The sequence below is a fragment of the Asterias amurensis genome, chromosome 21, assembly GCF_032118995.1.
Source record: "Asterias amurensis chromosome 21, ASM3211899v1".
NCBI lineage: Eukaryota > Metazoa > Echinodermata > Asteroidea > Forcipulatida > Asteriidae > Asterias > Asterias amurensis.
The window spans coordinates 2154254-2175124 of NC_092668.1; the positions used below are offsets into that span (position 1 = coordinate 2154254).

At 38.8% G+C, this 20871-nt stretch overlaps 1 protein-coding gene across 5 annotated transcripts in view; it reads right to left on the reverse strand.

Moving 5' to 3' along the window:
- LOC139952980 (maternal embryonic leucine zipper kinase-like) overlaps positions 1-20356 on the reverse strand; it is a 60835-nt gene extending 40479 nt beyond the window's left edge. Inside the window, exon 1 of one of the 5 annotated variants that reach the window (XM_071952336.1) lies at positions 20249-20356. Coding sequence is in view for 3 of the 5 variants with exons in the window: in XM_071952333.1 (XP_071808434.1) it covers positions 17896-17936 (41 nt within the window). In the remaining 2 variants the exon portion in view is untranslated. Of the gene's footprint in view, positions 1-600; positions 1224-13426; positions 14231-17379; positions 17669-17895; positions 17997-20248 lie in introns of those variants that run through there. The other 4 variants (XM_071952333.1, XM_071952337.1, XM_071952335.1 and 1 more) reach the window with 4 other exon arrangements.
- Positions 20357-20871: the final 515 nt, after the last annotated feature.

Consider the following 20871-nt stretch of genomic DNA (forward strand, 5'->3'; position numbering starts at 1 on the left):
TGGATCGTTTCCCCCTCATGTGTCATACATTTTTAACTTAAGTATCATTTCATTTTATAGATTTTCAAGAACACGTCAGTAACCTTACTTATCCAACCATGTTTTATTGCTTTAATGTTTAACCAAGCTCATCAGGTAGGATACGTACATGAATGAAGAAACTGAAACAAAACAATTAGGTTTTTGTTTGTTTTTATCATCCCATAATACCATCCTTATCATCCTCATATCGTACACATGATCAAAACGAAATCAACTCCATGATGTGCAATACCTACAATACAAATTTATTTTAATTAGAAGTCTAGTCTATAAATAACCAGAGGTTTAGTGTTATTCATGCATTATGATTAAATAGAGCATGAAACAGTGGACTGTTGTAGATATGCTGAAAGATTCACAACAATAAACAAAAACAAAATAAAGTAAAACTCTTAAAACATCCGTGAGAAAATAAATACAAAAACACCACCTTGCTTATAATTTCACCAAAACACTTCATAAAAGAGAAAACAAGAAGATAAACAAACAAACAAAACAAACAAACAAAACTTAACATAGGATACTTAGAACAATAATAACAAGAAAATAGAAACCTACAGTGAATGGGTACGCATCTTGGAGGCCGTTTTTTCTTGCTTCACCTCAAGAAAATCCACAAGAAATTGGTGGTTCCCTCCGCGCAAATCCACAAAACAAATTTGTCAGTCCTCTTCAAAATATCCGCCGTCAAAATACTTCCTTGCAGACAACACTGAAGAATTCCACGGTAAGCTACATTTGTAGAGTAAAACAGTTACCCAGATCATCAGCTTGGATACATCTTGGTTGCCAGTAAGAAACTGAAATCAGTCTAGCGACTGAAGAATCTTTGAGACTTGATTTCTTAAGTGTCACAGGAAAAGAATTGTGTCACTGCTCTTTAGAGAAACACCTCTACTTCTTTCGTCGATACCCGAGATGGGTGATCTGTAAAGTACGCCTACCCTCTAGTTTAAATTTGCACTCGTGGTTTATATTTGTGAACATCAGACTTGTCAAGTCCGTGCCGGCCGCATGAAAAGTCAAGCCAGCTGCACCAGATGAAATCCAGGTGATTTTTTATGAGCCGTCAGTTCACCCGAACGCTTAAGTGTACCCCGTTTTTCATTACATCTCATCACCAAACCACCAAGCATCAACTCCAGAGCCTTAACTTTCTCTCAAATTAAAACAGTTATTCCACTGTGGTAAAAATTCCAACAGTACATAATTTGTCTCCACAATGATAGTGTCTTCTTTGCAACTTCAAAACACAAAGTCTCGCAACGTCACCATTGCTTTGATGACCAAGGGTAGAACAATACCGGCACACACTGAACAGCACACACTGAGTCACGGACGATAAGTGGCCGACTGCCAGAACACAGACTTGGTTTTAAATACTGACTCAGATCAGGGAGCTCTCATAGGTTCTCCCAATGCGCTGCATCTGAAAACCCTGGGGCGGTGCACTGTAGAATGAAGTGCAGTCAAGTTATGATTAATTCTCCTTGTGATTGGGGCACATGAACGCCCACGCTTTTAGAGGAGTAAAACGTTGATCATCATCTATACGCTGGTGTGTGCTAGACGCCGTCGTGACTGCCCTTCAACACCAGGTTCAAGTCCGTAAAACAGAGCAAAAAGGTGTCACCAGGGCCCCACTTCAATATTCATCATCCACAAGAAGAAAATCTATCTGGTGTTTTTACAATTTAAAAAAATTAAGATGAGAATATTCTTTGGTGGACAACAATGGTGGAGATGTCTCCGCATCCCGTTCCAAAATGTATCTGGAGTTGTAAAAATTAAATCTTTCCCCCCAGTACGTGGCTCCACACGACACTATTGATTACCATCTGGCAAGAGGGAAAAGCTCCCTGGGGATTGGGTAGGCACTGGCATGCGTGACGTGAGGTTTAATTGAGAATTGCGGAATATCCCAACATACGTACATATGGGCACACTGCCATCACACTCGGATAGCAACCCATTCCGACTACGCTGGGTATTTTTCTTATTTTTTTTTTTTTTCTGTTTTCTAAAGGTTAAAGCTTCACACTGACGACAACGCTGATGATGATTCACAGAGTAAGAGCTACAGTGGTCTCATGTTGTGTGTCTTGGTCTAATCAATACCGGGCGGAAAATTATGTTGGTCAAGGGGTATAAGGCTGCGCGGTAATGACACTGCATAGCGTGTGGGTGAAGACTGACAATGAAGAAGTCTCAATTCATTGCGCAGACTTCATCGATAGATGGTTTAAGTGCTGCACCGTGCCCTATTAATCTGGGAGCTGTTTACGAGGTTATGCAAATGGCGCTGATTACGTACGTTTCGATTCAATGTATGGATATCGACGGACCTTGGGAAGTTCCAGGAACAAAATGATGGATAAACACTTCGGTACAACTCCATGCACTGAAAGACAGCGGTAATCAATTTTTAAGCCCTAGGAATAACACTGTACTTCACGTACACATGACATCATCTGACGATAACATTTAGGGGAACTACTCAATCTGGTAATTTTGCCACCAAGATTCTCAGAAATTTAATCGGTGTTCAAAACCTCTTTTTTTTTCAAACGAAATGAATGCGTTGAAATGGGCGAGTTATTTGCGGTAAGTAATTTTCTGGCGTGAGATATGAATCATCTTTAGTCAGAGATTGCGATATTTAATACGCTCAGGGGAGCTGACACACATGTATTCCTGGATATCCCCAAATTGGTAATTCCAACTGCAGGCTTTAGGCAGGTCATATTCTCAGATTGGAATTGTTTTGGTTCTTCCACATTTGATGGTTGCAATTTCTGGGTCGAAATCCGATCTGATAAACCTCCTCTCAGAATAACATTCCAAAAGTTCAGTGATGCTTCTAAAGAGGTATGAAATGGATGTACCTAGGGAGGGACTGATTTTGTGAAATGTTTTGACTGAACAATATTTTGTACACACTGAATGCTGATATTGCGCAGCAAGTGATGAATTTTTAGTAACAACTGATACCGGTATATAATTTTACAATTTGCGCTGCTATGCTATACATTGGAAACCCTTCACTGCATAACTTTTAAAGGCAGTGGACACTATTGGTAATTGTCAAAGGCCAGTCTTCTCACTTGGTGTACCTCAACATATACATGAAAAAACAAACCTGTGAAAATTTGAGCTCAATCGGTCATCGAAGTTGAGAGAAAATAATGAAAGAAGAGACACCCTTGTCACACGAAGTTTGTGTGCGTTTAGATGGTTGATTTCGAGACCTCAAGTTCTAAATCTGAGGTCTCGAAATCAAATTCGTGGAAAATTACTTCTTTCTCGAAAACTATGGCACTTCAGAGGGAGCCGTTTCTCACAATGCTTTATACCATCAACTTCTCCCCATTACTCATCACCAAGAAAGGTTTCATGCTAATAATTATTTTGAGTAATTACCAATAGTGTCCACTGCCTTTAAGAAGTTTGATACATGTCATGTTATGTACTAGTGGACGCTTAATGCATAAAGGCCAGGCGTGGACTTAAGGCAAGCAATTATTATTTTGAAAAGGGCACTTCCATTGTTTAGGAATAGTTTGGTGAAATCGACAACTACATGTACACTGTCCTCCGTGGCCTGCCTGTAATTCCAGGCCTGATAAGCTTTTCATTTTCAAACCTTTCCCTCAAAATTAAGCCAATATCTAATAGAAATAATGCTACACACATATGAAATAAGTGCTACACACATCGGTGTATATGGGTAAAAACCAAAAATTAATATTCTTTATCCCCGATGCAAATTTAACATCTATTAAATACAAATAATGTCATCGCCCGACACGCCTGAAGACCTTGTTGTTTTAAACTGGCTGGCATTTGGCCAGTAGACCACTTAAGAGAAACTTAAGGGAATTGTACTATCAGCACAAACCTGTTCAGATGGAGAAAATTTTGCTCCATCAAAGTAGAAAAAATCACGTGCATCCCCAATCAGCAGCACCAGTCTTTATGTTATCTAAGCAAAAGGTCAATGACTGCTGAATCCTCTGACGAGGAACCAATTTTATAGAGCTGCTTATAATAGGCAGAAACTATTGCAGAAATGAGCTGGATGCAATCACAAATGGTACATGTGACATGGTAGTTCAGCTGGTAACCTTATACTGGTAAGCATGTTTGTGCTTGGAGGCAGTGGACACTATTGGTAGATGCTCAAAATAATTATCAGCAAAAAACCTCACTTGGTAATGAGTAATGGGGAGAGGTTGATAGTATAAAACATTGTGAGAAACGGCTCCCTCTGAAGTGACGTAGTTTTCGAGAACGAAGTAATTTTCCTTGAATTTGATTTCAAGACCTCAAGTTTAAAATTTGAGGTCTCGAAATCAAGCATCTGAAAGCACACGACTTCGTGTGACAAGGGTGTTTGTTCTTTCATAGTTATCTCGCAACTCCGACGACCAATCAAGCTCAAATTTTCACAGCTTTGTTATTTTATGCCTATGTTGAGATACACCAAGAGAGAAGACTGGTCTTTGACATTTATCATTAGTGCCCATTGTCTTTAAGCAGCTCTATGACATTGGGCCCCGGTTTGGAAACTTTTGTACAACACAAACGTCCACAGATTTACGTTAAACCTACACGGTTAAAAGATAATACTGGTAGAAAGATTCCCTTCAAATATAACTTGCTGGGGTGCTGTAGAATTTTGAGAAATGAGTAAAACATTTCCGTCTCGGTGAAACCAATATTATTTTAGCATGTACAATGGAAATTAGGCGACTCTCCTGAAAACATTTCTCTGCGATTTTCACCTTTTTTTCCCCTCAACTAATGAAGTTGAAACTTCTACAGGTAATGTATACGATAGGCCTACATCTTCATTCACAGTGAGTAGAGATTCATGTCATGGCCAAAAACTTGATCTACAAAGGGTACCAAAACCCCTTTAAGCAAGAGGTCAATGACTGACCGTGAATTCTGACCAGGGTTGCATTCTTTAAAGTGACCAAAGCTAATGAGACAAGCTGAAACTGTCAAATCTGGTTGCCATTTACAGCCTCCACTTATAGCACTTTTTAGTCATCATGGACACACCCTTTCCCGTTTGTTATTTGATATAAATAACATTGAGATCTCTGATATACGTGCACATTCATCAGTGGTGTTCAAACTGTTGTTCATAAATTGAACACACAAAACAGGTGTACTGTGGCTGAGAACCATTTACTACATGTGGTACATTGTACACTAAAGTATAATAGGTACAATGATGTAGTCTCTCATCATTGCCCAGATTGGCCACCACATGCAAGGCCATTTCAAGTATTAATCAGCATGTTTTTTAACGACGTTTATAATTGCATACAGTATGTTAGTGCCCACTTTGTTGTGAGAAGAATGCTGGATATAATCAAAAAACCAACACTTCATTATCGTCCCCTTGTGAAAGCAACTTAATTTCCTTTCTTGCGATTGTCAGTAAGGTACTTCAGATGTGTACATTTTTACTTTTAAATACATAACCAAGGTAAATGGACGACCATCATCTGCTTGAACATTTCTGTTTAATTTCCACCTTATTTATATTCTCTTTGTGATTGGATAAGAGCATGTCTGTTACTTTGTTTTTGTCATCAGGGCAAGGTAGTTTTTTTCCTTTGGTCAAAGGCTATGATGGAAATTTAGATCTCATCTGGAACTACAACTTATTCCCAAGGGTACCAAGACAGTGACCAGAAGCAAATGGCCAGCCTCCACTTATAGCACTTTTTAGTCATCATGGACACACCCTTTCCCGTTTGTTATTTGATATAACATTGAGATCTCTGATATACGTGCACATTCATCAGTGGTGTTCAAACTGTTGTTCATAAATTGAACACACAAAACAGGTGTACTGTGGCTGAGAACCATTTACTACATGTGGTACATTGTACACTAAAGTATAATAGGTACAATGATGTAGTCTCTCGTTAGTGGCCGCTTGAAGATTAAATGGCCCTTGCAAGGCCTTGATGTAAAATGTTACTAAAATCTTTTTTTTACGAAAACAGTCCCAAAATATAGGCTGCAAATAACGTATTTTTGGCCAAGTGTCTATTTTTTTGAAAGTATGTCTTTAGACATGGATGCGTTTACATTGCAGTTCGTTGTGGTAATTTTGAAGCCCTGGAGAAACATGCGCCAGGAAAGAACAATGGGACACGCATCATTTTGACAAGGTTAAAAACAATAATACATAATGAAAAACATCCTCAATATCAATTTCAAGAGTTGGGTTGATGATGAGAAAGAAACAATCAATTTATTTTCATTGGCCTTAGGGACACACACCATGGATGTGATTTATTCTTTACTCTCATTATGGGGGAGATGCCATGACCAGGGTAGAAGGGGCAATACACTGCCGGAAAATTAGCTGGGGTGGATCAAAAAGGCTCTGGGGGAGGTTCAGGGGATGGCCAGATGAGGGTCAAGAGAGGGACATACACTTCTACCTTGTACAATAATAGTACAATGTCCCTTACACGTACATGATTGCGCTGTGAACTGCTCGTTCAGGGGTCAATTTCACAAAGATAATACTTAGTACTAGTCATAGGAATCTTTAGGAGTTAAAAAGGCTAGTCCTAAGTAAAGACGAGTAACTTGTCCTAACTCGAGATAGACAAGTCTTAACTCTCTGTGAAATCCACCCCAGTATTATTATGGGGAGGAACTTTTTGTAGGACACAGCAGGGACACAGCGAGAACAATGCCCTTAAGCCACAACTACTTCCTATCACATTTCCTGTTGGAGTTACACATATCTTGAACCTCAAGCTCAATATCATGCATAGAACCTTCAACCCTTCACCAACAAGAAACTGTCATTAATTTCTTTGTAAACTCACCCCCCCCCCAACACACACACACACACACCCTTCTCAAAATCCAACAGCAAGTTTCCCCCTTTCTTTTTTATGAGGGTATCATGTAAAATTCCTTTTAGTTTCCAAATTATGTGTTTGATGTCCAACAGCTAGCGCAAACACCTCTGTTTTAATTTGGTTGAAGGAAGTATTGTCCCATGAATGGAGTTTGGATTAACTTTTTGGGGGTTGTCAAATCATGGTATTTTGTTTCTAATGCCATACAGTCATCTTACAATTTGTGTGGGCAAAGAAAAGGGCCTTCACATAGTACAGGATCCTTGGTAAAATTACAGGATGACATCAGGGCCACATTTATCAAGGCTGTGCTCAAAATACACACTACTGAAATCCCAGGCTAGGGACAGGTTTTTTTTACACACAATAAAATTAACTGCACTATAAAAACAGAACGTAGCACAAAACACTTGTTATAGTAAACACTAGAACATATGTATTCAAAATGAACAGGTGTATAAATTTACAACTCTCCTACATGTACCAGGCACCAAAGTGTCTTTAAAAACACCAGCTCTGAAAACCTTCAGATTTCCATTGGTGACCCACCAAGGCTGGTCACTTGAAATAATTCACACCCTTCAAGAACACTGTTCCAAAGACATGCTGGGCTGCGAACAAAAAAAGTTACACTGGTACATTGTCTGATAGTATAACATTGCCAATTAAAATGACATGACTTTGAACAAGCTATTAAATCGGCCAGCTGTTCCTAGCTACGTCACTGGTGCATGGCCAGCCTCCTTTATTGGCATTTACATATGTAGAATCATTGAATCCTATGATGCAGTCTTCATTTGTCATCGTACACCTACACAAACAAGGTGCAGACTGACTTTAAATTAATTAATGGTCTACTGGTAGTGGGAAAATCTTGCAATGACGGGATTGTTGAGCCTTGTTTTTTTCCCACCGTTTGTTTTAAGTGTCAGAATTATTTTTAATCTGCTTTTATCATTAATAATGAAGCACCCACACGTATTAGATCTGCGTCGTGTTTGTTTCACAAATGACGCCAATTGAAGGTACATGAATATATGATTGCTTAGTGCGGTGTAACAATATTTATCACGTTTTTAATACAGAATAAAATATTTTGTTTTCCTGCCAAACTGTAGAGACAACAGGATTGTTTTGTTTTGCAGTTTTTCAAAGATCACCTTGCAAATTGTTGTATACACGTCATTCATTGAAGGAGATTGTGAGGGTCACACGTCATTGCATGGCTTGTAAACAAACACTGGTCAACACAATAAAAACACTAGGCAATGTAATGACCATGTTTTTTGTTTTTTTAGGCCTTACACCATCTGACAGCTCACTTGAGGGTGAAACGTAGGTACACCTCCCCCGAGGTACAGAGGAACAAACACGTGTTCCTGCTGATGGAGTACACAAATCTTCAAAAAAGTCCTCAACAAACAGAATTTGAAAAAAAAAACTCTGAACGTCGTCGGGAAGCTTAAAAATCAAATGCACAGTTGCTTTTAATTTGGATTTTTGTTTTTTCCTGACACTTAAAAGCAGTGGACACTATTGGTAATTACTCAAATAAACTTGGTAACGAGTCATGGGGAGAGGTTGATTGAATCAAACATTGTGAGAAACGGATCCCTCTGAAGTAAAGTAGTTTTTGAGAAAGAAATAGTTATCCACGAATTTGATTTTGAGACCTCAAGTTTAGAATTTTGAGGTCCCGAAATCAAGCATCTGAAAGCGCACAACTTCGAGTGACAAGGTTGTTTTTTCTTCCATTATTATCTCATAACTTCAAAGACCAATTGAGTTCAAATTTCCACAGATTTGTTATAATTTTGTGCATATGTTGAGATACACCAAGTTAGAAGACTGGTCTTTGACAATTACCAATAGTGTCCAGTGTCTTAAAATTTGTTGTGTTGCACTACAGTCCAATCTTGCATTCCATAAAACATCTCTTATCTACTGATTGCTTTAAGCCAGCAACACCTGAGATTCTTTCTGTAATAGGCCTAAGGAGTTGCGCACAGTCTTCTGCCTACTAACAGTAATTTGCTGACAAAACAAAAATTCTAGTGAAAACACATGAGAATCAGGCAAAACTCACTGTGTAAGTGGGCCGGTTGGCTAGTTCAGTATATTAAAAAACGTGTTTCTATCTAAATATGAAATGGAGTAAAAAGATTGGGAACAGTGAAATAACATGCTGGATTGCTGGCTGGTCCTCCACCTTGGCTAACCCTATCCCTTTAAAAACCCTAATGAACAGATGAAAAAAAAGCTGGGGGAAATTGAAATGACATGTTGGACTGCTGCTTGGTCGTACACTACATCTAACCCTATCCCTAAACTAATGAACAGATGAAATAGTAAAAAAAGCTGGGGGGGGGAGTGAAATGACATGCTGTATTCCTGACTGGTCCCACGCACGTACATACTTTGAAACAGAGTAAAAAATCTGCCATTGAAATGACGATGGATATTTGCTTGGTCTTACACCTAACCCTATCCCTTAAGAACTGTAATGAACAGATGAAATAGAGTAAAAAGGCTGGCTTTCTGATAGCCTTGCTCAAGGCAGTCGAATTATTCACTCCAAAAAAAGACCGCCGCTGTATAAAAACCCACCCGTATTCACTGTGCGTAAAACCCACCCGTATTCACTGTGCGTAACATCGCACGACACGATGCCCCCGTAAACTATCCGCATGCGGAGGCCGTCAGGCCGACAGCCTTGTAGGATCTGTGATGAAGCCACTGACCTCATTACTATAATAAGCGAAGAGTTCCCACGGTCAGCTCATTACCATAATGCCCGCGAAAGACGAGACATGTTTATCTCACACACCACCACCACGGACGCATGATAGGGTCCAAAGGTCGTGATAAGGGAAGTGCGTGATTGGACGTCAAAATGAATAATTCATTTGCCTCACATCCTGTGTTGTCTGATAGGTCTGACGAACGATATACATATTCATGAGCTGCATACTAGCATATCCTCGAGCCCCCCCAATTTCGTCCACTATTGGAATTTTTTCAATACAACACATTAAAACGGGAAGATACAGATCCGACAAGGCTGTCGGCCTGACGGCCTCCGCATGCGGTTAGTGGTGTACGAGTGCGATGACTTGTGTGAACAGTATTCGTGCGATGTGACAGTGTGTATACGGGTGGGTCATTCGGTGAGATCGCACACACCATGCACAGGGTATACGGCGGGTGGGTTTACAGCTGCGTCTTTTCGGAGCGAATAATGCGACTGCCTTGAGCAAGGCTAGCTTTCTGACTGGTTCTCCTGGCTAGTCAACCAGAACACACATTCTCAAATATCATCGAAATTCCATACTAAGACCATCAGTGGGAATGATTTTACCCAAACTTTAAACTTATCAGATTGGCATTTCTCTAAAAGTTTAAAAATGTGGGTCACTATTAGGTGGGGCTTTGAAAACCGAAAACCTACCACACCAGGTAAGTTGAACTGTGGACAATCTACACATGACATTTACCACCACTTTGATTTTCACAGACAGCGAATTAGTAACGCTTACATGTTCTCATTGTAGTGTGTAGGCTACACCCTTCAGTTGAGAAAAGTTACAAAAACACACGGTAACAGAGAGTGTAGCGGGAAGAATAACAATTTCAGCAACTCACAAAGGAGGAATCTTTAATGCAAAGCCCTAGCTAGTTAGATAGAGCCTGACTGGACTCAATAAGATGTAATTGATCGACCTCGATGTGGTTGTGTGACCCATAATACAATAACCAACACCTTCAAGCTGGGGGACACATTTCTTCGAAATTTTCGGTGGGTGGTATGGTCCAAAAGAAATAACTGAAATCAAACTCCAGTTGTTTGATGTGGGAGGAAAACCAGCACCATTCGCCAAGGATAAATAAATTGTATCGATAAATGAAAAAGAAGACAAAAGAAAAAGCTGGGCAAGATTGTCAACTTCATTCCTGATTAAACTACAAAGTGAAAAATATTGTTTTTAAAGCCAGGAAAGGCCGCTGACACTACTGATGCTAGAGAGTTTAATCTAGCTCATCTAGCTCATCAAAATTTGGGGCGGGTTGGTGGGCGGGTCAAATTAATTAGGTTGGACCAAGACAGACGACAAAAAAGAATAAAAAATTCCCTAAAGGTTATTCTCTCTCTTTCTCTACTCTGAGAACAATTTTGGGGTCAGAATGTAAGCTGGTCACACATTTCTCTATCATCTGTATTCCACTGCCGTCAGCTTGGAGTTTACTCAAGCAGGGCGAGCGTTCTTTCTCCAGTGCATCTCAAGTGCATAATGCCCAAAAATAGTTTGTAAAAACGATCCTTGCTACCCTGGAGTGTTTTGAAGTTGGACATTTTGTGTCCTAGAGCTTGTTGGTGGAACGCGGCAGAATGGGGCTAGTTTCTCAATTGTGTGCACGTGTGCTATGTGTGTGCACACTCCTGGTACGTGTGAAAAACGCACGTGAGTATACACTTTAAGGCAGTGGACACTATTGGTAATTACTCAAAATATTTATAAGCATAAAACCTTTCTTGGTGATGAGTAATGGGGAGAGGTTGAAGGTATAAAACATTGTGAGAAACGGCTCCATCTGAAGTGCCATAGTTTTCGAGAAAGAAGTAATTTTCCACGAATTTGATTTCGAGACCTCAGGTTTAGAACTTGAGGTCTCAAAATCAACAATCTAAGCGCACACAACTTCTTTCGGGTTTTTTCTTTCATTATTATCTCGCAAGTTCGATGACCGATTGAGTTCAAATTTTCACAGGGTTGTTATTTTATGCATATGTTGAGACACGCCAACTGTGAAGGCTAGTCTTTGACAATTTCCAATAGTGTCCACTGCCTTTAAAGCAATGCTCCCATCATGGTCTTGGGATGAGTGAGTAATACATAAAGGCAGATCCAAACCAACCTGTTCCCAAGGGATAATTATTTACTTCATGCTTAAAGATAACCTGTGAAAATGCGTTTGAACTACATTCACCATTTGCTCCCTCAGCTGTGGTACCCTGTGCTTTTCCTGCGGTGTCCTTTGCCGAGTTCCAATACAAATTTACATTTTCCTCATAAAGGGGCAATTACCAGAGGAAAATTGCTGTGCCTGATATTATATTGAATATAGCACTTGACGCTTAGTATGATGTAACCTTTTTCTCAAAATGCACATCAGACATTCCTATCATTTAGCTCTCATGCATTTAAGGCACCAATGAACCAGACCGCAGTTTCTACAGTCAGTACAGGCGAGTAAACATTTATAGCTTGGACATCTGCGCAAGTGTAAGTAGTAAAATTTGACACGTTCAACTGAGATCTGGGTACTGTACTGGGTTTATACATTGATTGGTTAATTTTTATAATTTTTTTACAAACTTAAAAAAAAGAATGAACAAACTCGTTTTCCTTTCACGCACACCGCGGCCAATTCACCAACAGCGCCCACACCGACTCACCTGACTTAGTCCACTCACCGCCCCGTGGACTAAGTCAGGTGAGTCGGTGCGGGCGCTGTTGGTAAATTGGCTGCGGTGTGCATGAAAGGAAAACGAGAAACGTCTTACACTAAGACTATGACAACTGATAGGGTTGAATTTACACTAGAACATGCAAAGCTCTACTGGGGCCCCCACATGTAAATGAACAATCTACAGCTTTCTGCTGAACCATAGTGAGACTTTCTTTCTTTATGTTTTTTTGCCATTCACTGATGGCAGTCACTGAGAATTGTTTTTATTGTTTCAACAAACAATGAAACTACAATGTAGATCACTGTACTGTAGGCACCGCCCAGGCTCAAACAATATTAGTATTTGTCATCAATGGACTTGCATTATAGGAAACCTTTAAAAAAACTCCCCTTTTAGTTACAAAAAAAATTGTCGTGATGAGTGGAATCAAAACCAAATAAACATTTTTATCATGTTTAAATTTGAAATAATAAACCACAAGGGAAACTGACTGGGTAAGTTTATATTAAAAAAAAGATTTGGTGTTAAACAATTTGCTTAGTACATCAATGCACAAAAGGGGACTGTTCAATTTGTTTTCATAAACTGCTACTATTCTGTTTTAGGTCGGTCAAAGTTCATTTACTGAACATAACCAAAAAAGAAGAAACTGCATTGAACAAGAAATGTTTGTACCCCAAGTGTTTTTTGTTTTTTTGTTTTTTTTTTCAATAGAGCTCCTTAAGAAATGTATAAAATCATCTGATCTATTGAGAACGTGCATGCCAATGCCCGGTTCATACTTCCTGCAAATGCAAATGTGATCTATCAAATTTGACGTCACAGAATTCGCAACGAATAATTCTATTAGGTGCCTTGTGCTGAACTCCTGCGCTGAACTCCTGCGAAACATTTGCTGCAAAAACAGCCATGTGACGTCAAAGTTTGTATTGCATTTGCATTCGCAAGAAGTATGAATCAGGCTTTACTCTTTATACAGCGCAATGAACCCATCTCATCCAATTGTATTCACCTGTCAGTTTCCATGTTTACTCCTGGAGAAACTCAGCTCAAACTACAATCATCAAACAACTCGGTCATAACACTCGTTGCAATCTATTTCATGTACAATGACATCCTCCAAACTACCACAAATCCATGACACCACTATTCACAGTGTTGACTTCCAGAGTTGACTTTGTATATATCCAGTGGAACTTCCTAAACCTAACTGACTGCCTAGTCGTCATCGAGGAACCTCTGATAAGCAGGCAGTGTTGCCAGTGTCAAGGCTCTTCAACCTCAAAGCAAATGTATTTCCTTCGGTATAAAAGTAGTTCCCAGTGGAGTTTTCTTTTTAAGCACTAGTTAAATGAACCGCCCACACATATTGCACCAGCAATTCAAGAGTTGGCCTTGCCCAACTTCCACTTCCAGTCATTCTCGCGAACCACTCACAAAACAAAACAAAAGGTGCGCGAAGTCTGAACTTTGTTGGTGTTCATCTGTGCATGCTTTGTACCACACTGCCACCACTGTGCTTTGATAACGGAAAGAAACTACTTTGGCAAAAACCAGTCAGGCATGAAATTAACACACCAATGACGAGCCACAATGTGTAGAGAGAAAATAACACGTAGATGAAGAGCGTCCATAAATACACCATTGGATATATATGTGATGTTCACCTCTACCATCGTTGAGCCAACTGCGTGTTATCAGGCCAGAGAACTCCAAAATTCCTAGGATACATCTTGAACACAGCTGGCCAGCTGAGCCCAATTCTATACAGCTGCTTAAGGAAAAAAATGTGTCCAGAATAATGCCCAGCAAAGACAGGTCAAGTTCCCGGCAAAGTTTGCTCAGCATCGATACCTGCTAAGCATACTTTAGTCAACTGATCCCAGTGTTTGCTGATTAATGTTGAACTCTGATACCTTATACTTCAGGTTGCCTTGAAACTATCAATAGAATCTGAGTATACTGAAGTCTGTATACAGCGCACACTGTTAATGGGTGGGACCAAAGAGCACTCTTTTCAGACTATACAGCTAAGTTACAGTTAAGCTTTGATACTTTTCAATTGATAAGTTTCCCTGAAAACACAATACAGCATCAATGCGCTGTATTTTAGATCAATACAATTGACTCCAGACAATCAGCCAATATACTGAGCTGTTTTGGGGGCCAGGAGTAGACATCAGTACTGCTGCAGGATCCACACGACAATAATGAATGTAAATCTGGTGGACCTGTCAATCGGTCTGCATCTTTTGAGAACATGGAGCTACCCCCCATTTCCCAAAATCTCTCTACATCCCATGTAGTACATCAAACCATGGAGGCCTCCATGATCAAAATTTTCTTAGCGATGGAAAAATAGACCCTGGAATCTAGAATTGCGAGATGGATCAGTTACATCATAGAGCAAGGAATGGTCAGGCCTGGAAGTTCATCTTTGAGAGGAAAAGGACATTTTCATTTTGAAAAGGGCACTTCCTTTGGAAAACCTTAAAGAGTCTATGTATTGGTAACTTTTGAAGGGGCACCAAGGCCAAGACCAGGGCAACAGAGAACATGACCTCCATGGAAATTCCAGGCCTGCATGGTAGATCATATCATTAAAAATAGACTCAAACCAAGGAAGCGCTCAAAATTAATGGCCTCGGATACCATTTTTACTGGTACCAATTTTACATTTCGATGAAAACCTTTGAAAAGGAAATTGCAAGTGCACTTTAAAAGTTATTTGGAAAATGTGTGGTGGTCTGAAACAGCTGGGAAATACTTCCAGTGGCGGTTGGGGAATCCTGAGTGCCGGGCAGGTTTTCCTGGCACCGACCACTGTGGGCAGAACCCTGTTCAAATAGAACCTACATGTTTTATGTATTGAAATTGTGAAGAAAATTCATCCCTCTTATGTGAAACCATCCAGTCTAAAGAAAAAAAATAACTTTGAATCGAAAAATGCTAATTTCCATACGACCATTGGTTATTACTGTTTACTGATAGGCCTATACATAACATGCAGGTTATTTTTAAAGCCAGTTTTAAAAGCCTGTTATAGTCCAATAATATAGTACAATGTAAGAAGTCAAGTGCACAAAATATGGTTTGAGTATAAACCTGCCTTCATTTGACAGAGTCCTTTGACTCGAAAAGTGCAAACTTCCCTACGACCATTGGTTATTACACTGTTTACACTAAATTCTAGGTTAAAACCACTGGACACTATTGGTAATTGTCAAAGACCAGTCGTCTCCCTTGCTGTATCTCAACATATGCATGAACTAACAAACCTGTGACAATTTTAGCTCAATCATTCATCGAAGTTGCGAGTAAACAATGAAAGAAGAAAAAAACTATTGTCACACAAAGTTGTGTGCTTTCAGAAGCTTGATTTCGAGACCTCGAATTCTGAATCTGAGGTCTTGAAATAAAATTTGTGGAAAATTACTTATTTCTCGAAAAATACTCCACTTCAGAGGGAGCCGTTTCTCACAATTTTTTATACTATCAACCTCTCCCCATTATTCGTAAACAAGTAAGTTTTTATGCTCATAATCATTTTGAGTAATTACCAATAGTGTCCACTGCCTTTAAAATTCAGTTTCAAAAGCCAGTCATAACCATGTAGTCAAATGTTGAAATATGCAAGCAGTCAACTCAAGTGTAATACTGTTCAAGTATAAACCTGCCTTCTTTCACAGAGCACTTCACTCTCATATTACTGAAGGAAGTGATGATAATTATTTTCCAGCTTTCAAAACGAAAACAGAACAAAAGTATTGAGTGGTCGTTTGTAGTGTGTGCTACAATGAAAATGACATGGCAGCGATGCATGCCATCGATCATTTGTCATGTCAGTACGCGTATCACAATTACAAAACAACAATATTATGTGTTAAGGTCAGATCTTTTTTTACAATAATAATCACTTTTTATATTATATAGTAGCTATGACGTATTACAGCGCTTTACACACCAAAGGGCATCTCAACTCTCAATACTGTGGTTAAAATAAATTAAAAATAGTACTACGTTATTTGACAGAGACCATTGTATGTTCATACTTCTCTCAATAAGACAACAAAATAACCAGAATTGCATGAATCAGTATCAAAGCTAAAATACTGCATTTTTAACAGAATTTAAAGTACCGAGCGTAAACTGTTTTACCAGCCCAAAAAATGCTGTTATTGAAAAGGCAAGGGCACCAAGGCATTTTCCCTTGTAAGGGGCCATTCAGAATTGTCAATATATATTTTATTTTTTATAAAAATTGAAACTCAGTTTTTATTTTTAAAATAACAAAGGAAAAAAGGAGAAATACCCAGCAGCTGGCCAAGGTCGTCACTTTAATTCCTGATTAAATAAAGTAAAAAAATTGTTTGTTTTTAAAAGCCTGAAGAAGAAACACATTCAAAAGTTCTGATGTTTGGGTAGTCGGGTGTGTCAGAGCAGTTTTTTTGTGTTAATAAAAAAAAAATAACATTCACTATTTTGAATGGCCCTATAAGGGCACCTCTATGAGTAAATTGTCAACTGGTATTTGAACATTCAACAAAGGGCACCAAGGCAGTAATAAAAAATTTGCATACATGTATATTGCAATCAAAAAAATGTTGTTAAAACAATCAGGGGTATATTTAGAATAACATTAAACATTATAATGTAGGACAAAAGCTCCACAATGAGCAAAATTTTAAAAATTGTTCATCAGAACTTGGCAGATTGGTTTATTTTCAGAATCATAGAGTTGCTAGCCCTGCCAAGGGTAAGCTCAGGAGCAGAATTGCCTTGTTGTGAAATACCAAGCCTAGCAGATTGCAGTACTTCTTGTAAATGGCTTGTATTTGTATTAGCAAAGTATAGCCTACTCTGTATAATTATTAAAATACTATAATACCACAAATGGTACAAACAGAACGTTTTGATGTTTTAAAATAAAGAAAAGAAAATAGCTGACTAATTCAAAGTGCTCACCAACAATGTTGTAGCTAGACCAGTTGTAGTGGTGGCCTCTAAATCCAATTTAGTCCACCAAAGGCGAGCGGTTCAACAAATTCATTCATGTTTAGATATGGGGGCCATCATTACTGTTCGAAGTGCAATCTAGGGGAAGTCTGTGCTGGGCAGCACAGTGTGGCAGCACAGTATATTTTACTCAGAATGCTCTGCCAAGTTTTTTTAGTTCTAGGTACTGCTCACCAATCGAAGAGACCAACGTGTTTTGAGCAGAAAGTGTCTTCGAGAAAGACCACTCTTCAGTCGAGACACAAGTCCACTATCACAACACCGGCTGTGTGTGTGTGTGCATTAGCCCATTTTTAAATTCCAACGATAAATACGGGTTCAATGTTCAATCAGAGTGTTTGCTTAGCCCATTTACCCACTGACACAAATAGGGCTAGACACAAACGATATTAAGAAGTTTGCATCAACGGACAGCTAAGAATAATACAAATTTACGTTACTCAAAGGCCTTATTTTTTAACTTACCAAGTCTCCCTCATAGTCTTTTTGAGTAGAAACTTCCTCATGCCAAGGGAACTAACGATTGATTGTGAAATCCAGGGAACTAACAACCTACTGAAAACATTCAGTTTCTATTCCAACATTGACATCAAGTTTAGGGAAGTTATCAACATTTAAGTTTACATTACGGAAAAGACACTTGATGCTGTAACTGAATATTGGGTATAAAGTGCAGCCTAGTGGACTTTGCATAGATTGCAACTTCATCAAACTGCCAAGAAGAGAGAGGGTATAAAAGATAAAACATTGTGCCTCTCAGTACCCCCCCCCCCCAACTTTTTTCCACAATATCAGAGCATGGAGGTAGGATTCAGAGACACACACACCAGGGCCCCCCAAAAAATGTTTTGGGGAGAAAACAAGTTTAAGGCCAAGCCTGTTTCAGTATGCAATGGATGTGTACTTTTTAAGTGAGGAAGTAAACAGATTTCAGCTGCAAAGGTTGCAACAAAATACAATACAAACGTAGTTGAAATACAGAGAAATTTAAGCTGGATTTTAATATTGCTTCGAATTTATTTAGGCCTTCTGTGTATGACATCCAGTGTATGTCCATTGGCCTAAAGCGTAATGCTACAAGTATGGAATAAAGCCAAAGCTGCAGTCATATTATGTGAAATTAAATTCAGCTTCATTCATGGTATTCTAATAAAAGCTAAACCAGTTCACCCACAACATGAACCAAATCAAACCGACACTCCACATTTTTACCACGCAGTGAAAATGTCACGTTAAATGTCATATTTATTTTTAAACAGTCAGCTCGGAAAAATCAGTGGAGCCATGCATGCATAATATTCAAAATACTTGAGGATTGGGGCACGGAGTCTACCGGTTTTCTGATTGCTTTGGCACCAAACCTACGTGCCTTGGGGTCTAATATATGGCAGTGGCAGTTCAATTAGAAGATGTAGAAAGGCTTCGGCAAACAGTGAACTGCATTTTATAATGTGGATGTCCTCCAAAGATAATTGCAAACAAAGTCAGCAAGGGGCCTGATAAATACACTAATTGCCAAAAACATAACATTAAAGTATGTTCAGATCTGAAACAACATACATGTACAGTGTGAGCCTAGTGAATGAGCATACAAAATGAAATGTCATTTTCAAAACACAATTGCACTGTACAAAGCAGTTATTATTGTACATTTTGCAATCTGCATGGTGTACTGTCATTCCTTACCACAAGAGGGCAGTCTACAAACAAATAATACAAAGATCTGGCTTCCGTTTCATTTATACTCAAAGCAATATCCCATGATGTACTAATTGTAGTTGAGATTTTTTTAATGTAAACAAAGCATTTTTCTGAATCGGACCATCTTAAAAGCTTTTTTGCTTGCAAAACAAACCCAAAAATGACTCCCAAAAGGTCTGGAATAGGTCTGAAATGGTTCTTAAAAGTTCAAATTTGGCTGTTTTTGAACATTGTTCGCAAACTTCCAGTCAAATGTGATATAAATCTGAACTGGACGTTAAACATGTTTTTGTTTTACTTGGCCTTACCTTTTTTTCCGCATTATTAGGCCTAAAACACTAGAACATCGACTCCCAAAGTGGGGCAACCAAAATCAGATATTGATATGTTAAAACACTATTGTATTGCACATATTCCCCCAGGCGAGGGTGCATTATTGTCTATACTTAATGCAAGTTGGATTTGCGTGTCCAATGACCCCACCCTTGAATAAAAAAATTCTGCACTTTTTGCAGTAGTCTACCAAACGATCACAATCACACATAAAAATGGCTTGCAAACACTGTACAAGCAGTGAATACCAAATAATTCAACATCCTTGTATTAACTTTTGTATATTTTTTTGTATTAAAATAGGGGGGCCTAATAATATCATTAAAAATGTTGACCAAGTTTTTTGCTTGGCATAAATGCTGAAAATACAAACTTGTGTATTATTTATAAGGGATAGCTTTCTGATGGCGACGGCACTTTTTCACTCATTTTTACAAAAAGGGAAATCTCGTTGAGGTAAATCAGATTATTATTTTATATTAAATGAAAAAGTGGTGGCGCCATACGGAAACTTTTCCTTTATATGCATTACCTCAGTACAACAATTTACAAATTATTAGTATTTTTTTTTAAAAGCTAAATCGATTTTTTTTATTTGCATCCTACAATCCCCCCCACAACCCCGCCCCTACCACAGTGTCAGAGTGTTCTGTTTGTTGTCATCGTCAATCGCGCCTCGGTCGATTACTTGAATCATTTTCTTGTGTCTTGGGAGCCGATCGACGTGGATACCCAATATCTGAATATCAAAAAGATCTCACATAACTTGAATAAATGTACTTACAATGTAGATAATCACTTCAAAACAGCATCCTTGTTATTTTTCCATTACAAAAGAGTCTCCGATGATTTCTTCCGTTGTTCTCCGTGACATTTTCAGCATTCCGCGCTGGAATTTTCTTTTAATAGTCGGATGACCATCGCGCCTGCTTAAAGATTGCAATAAGTCAGGGTACCGTATCGGTTTCAAAGTCTTGTTGAAGTGAGGGCGCTGTTATAAAAACTCAGCATCGATTCGACAAAAAGAAGGCATCATTCATTCACTGCATAAAAATTTGGTCAGCGGTCTGTGCAAACAATGAATATTTTCAGTTGATATACCATGGAGGAAGAACATTTCCTCCATGGATAATCTAACAAGTCACTAGCCAAGTATGTCCGACCATCACCAACTAGTATAGCAGCAGAGCCAAAAAACACTTCTTAGCGAAATGCGTCCCCCACCTTTTTTTTGTTCAACAAACAGGTGGAAATAATTAAGAGGTTCTCTGCGTTAAGACAAAAGTAGGCGTTTAATTATCTCGTTTTTAATTGTAACGTGACTCCAGTTATTTGAGGTCTTTTTTCAACCGGGAACAAACTTTGGCCACTCAATCAGAATAATAGCATAGTCGAGATTAAACAATT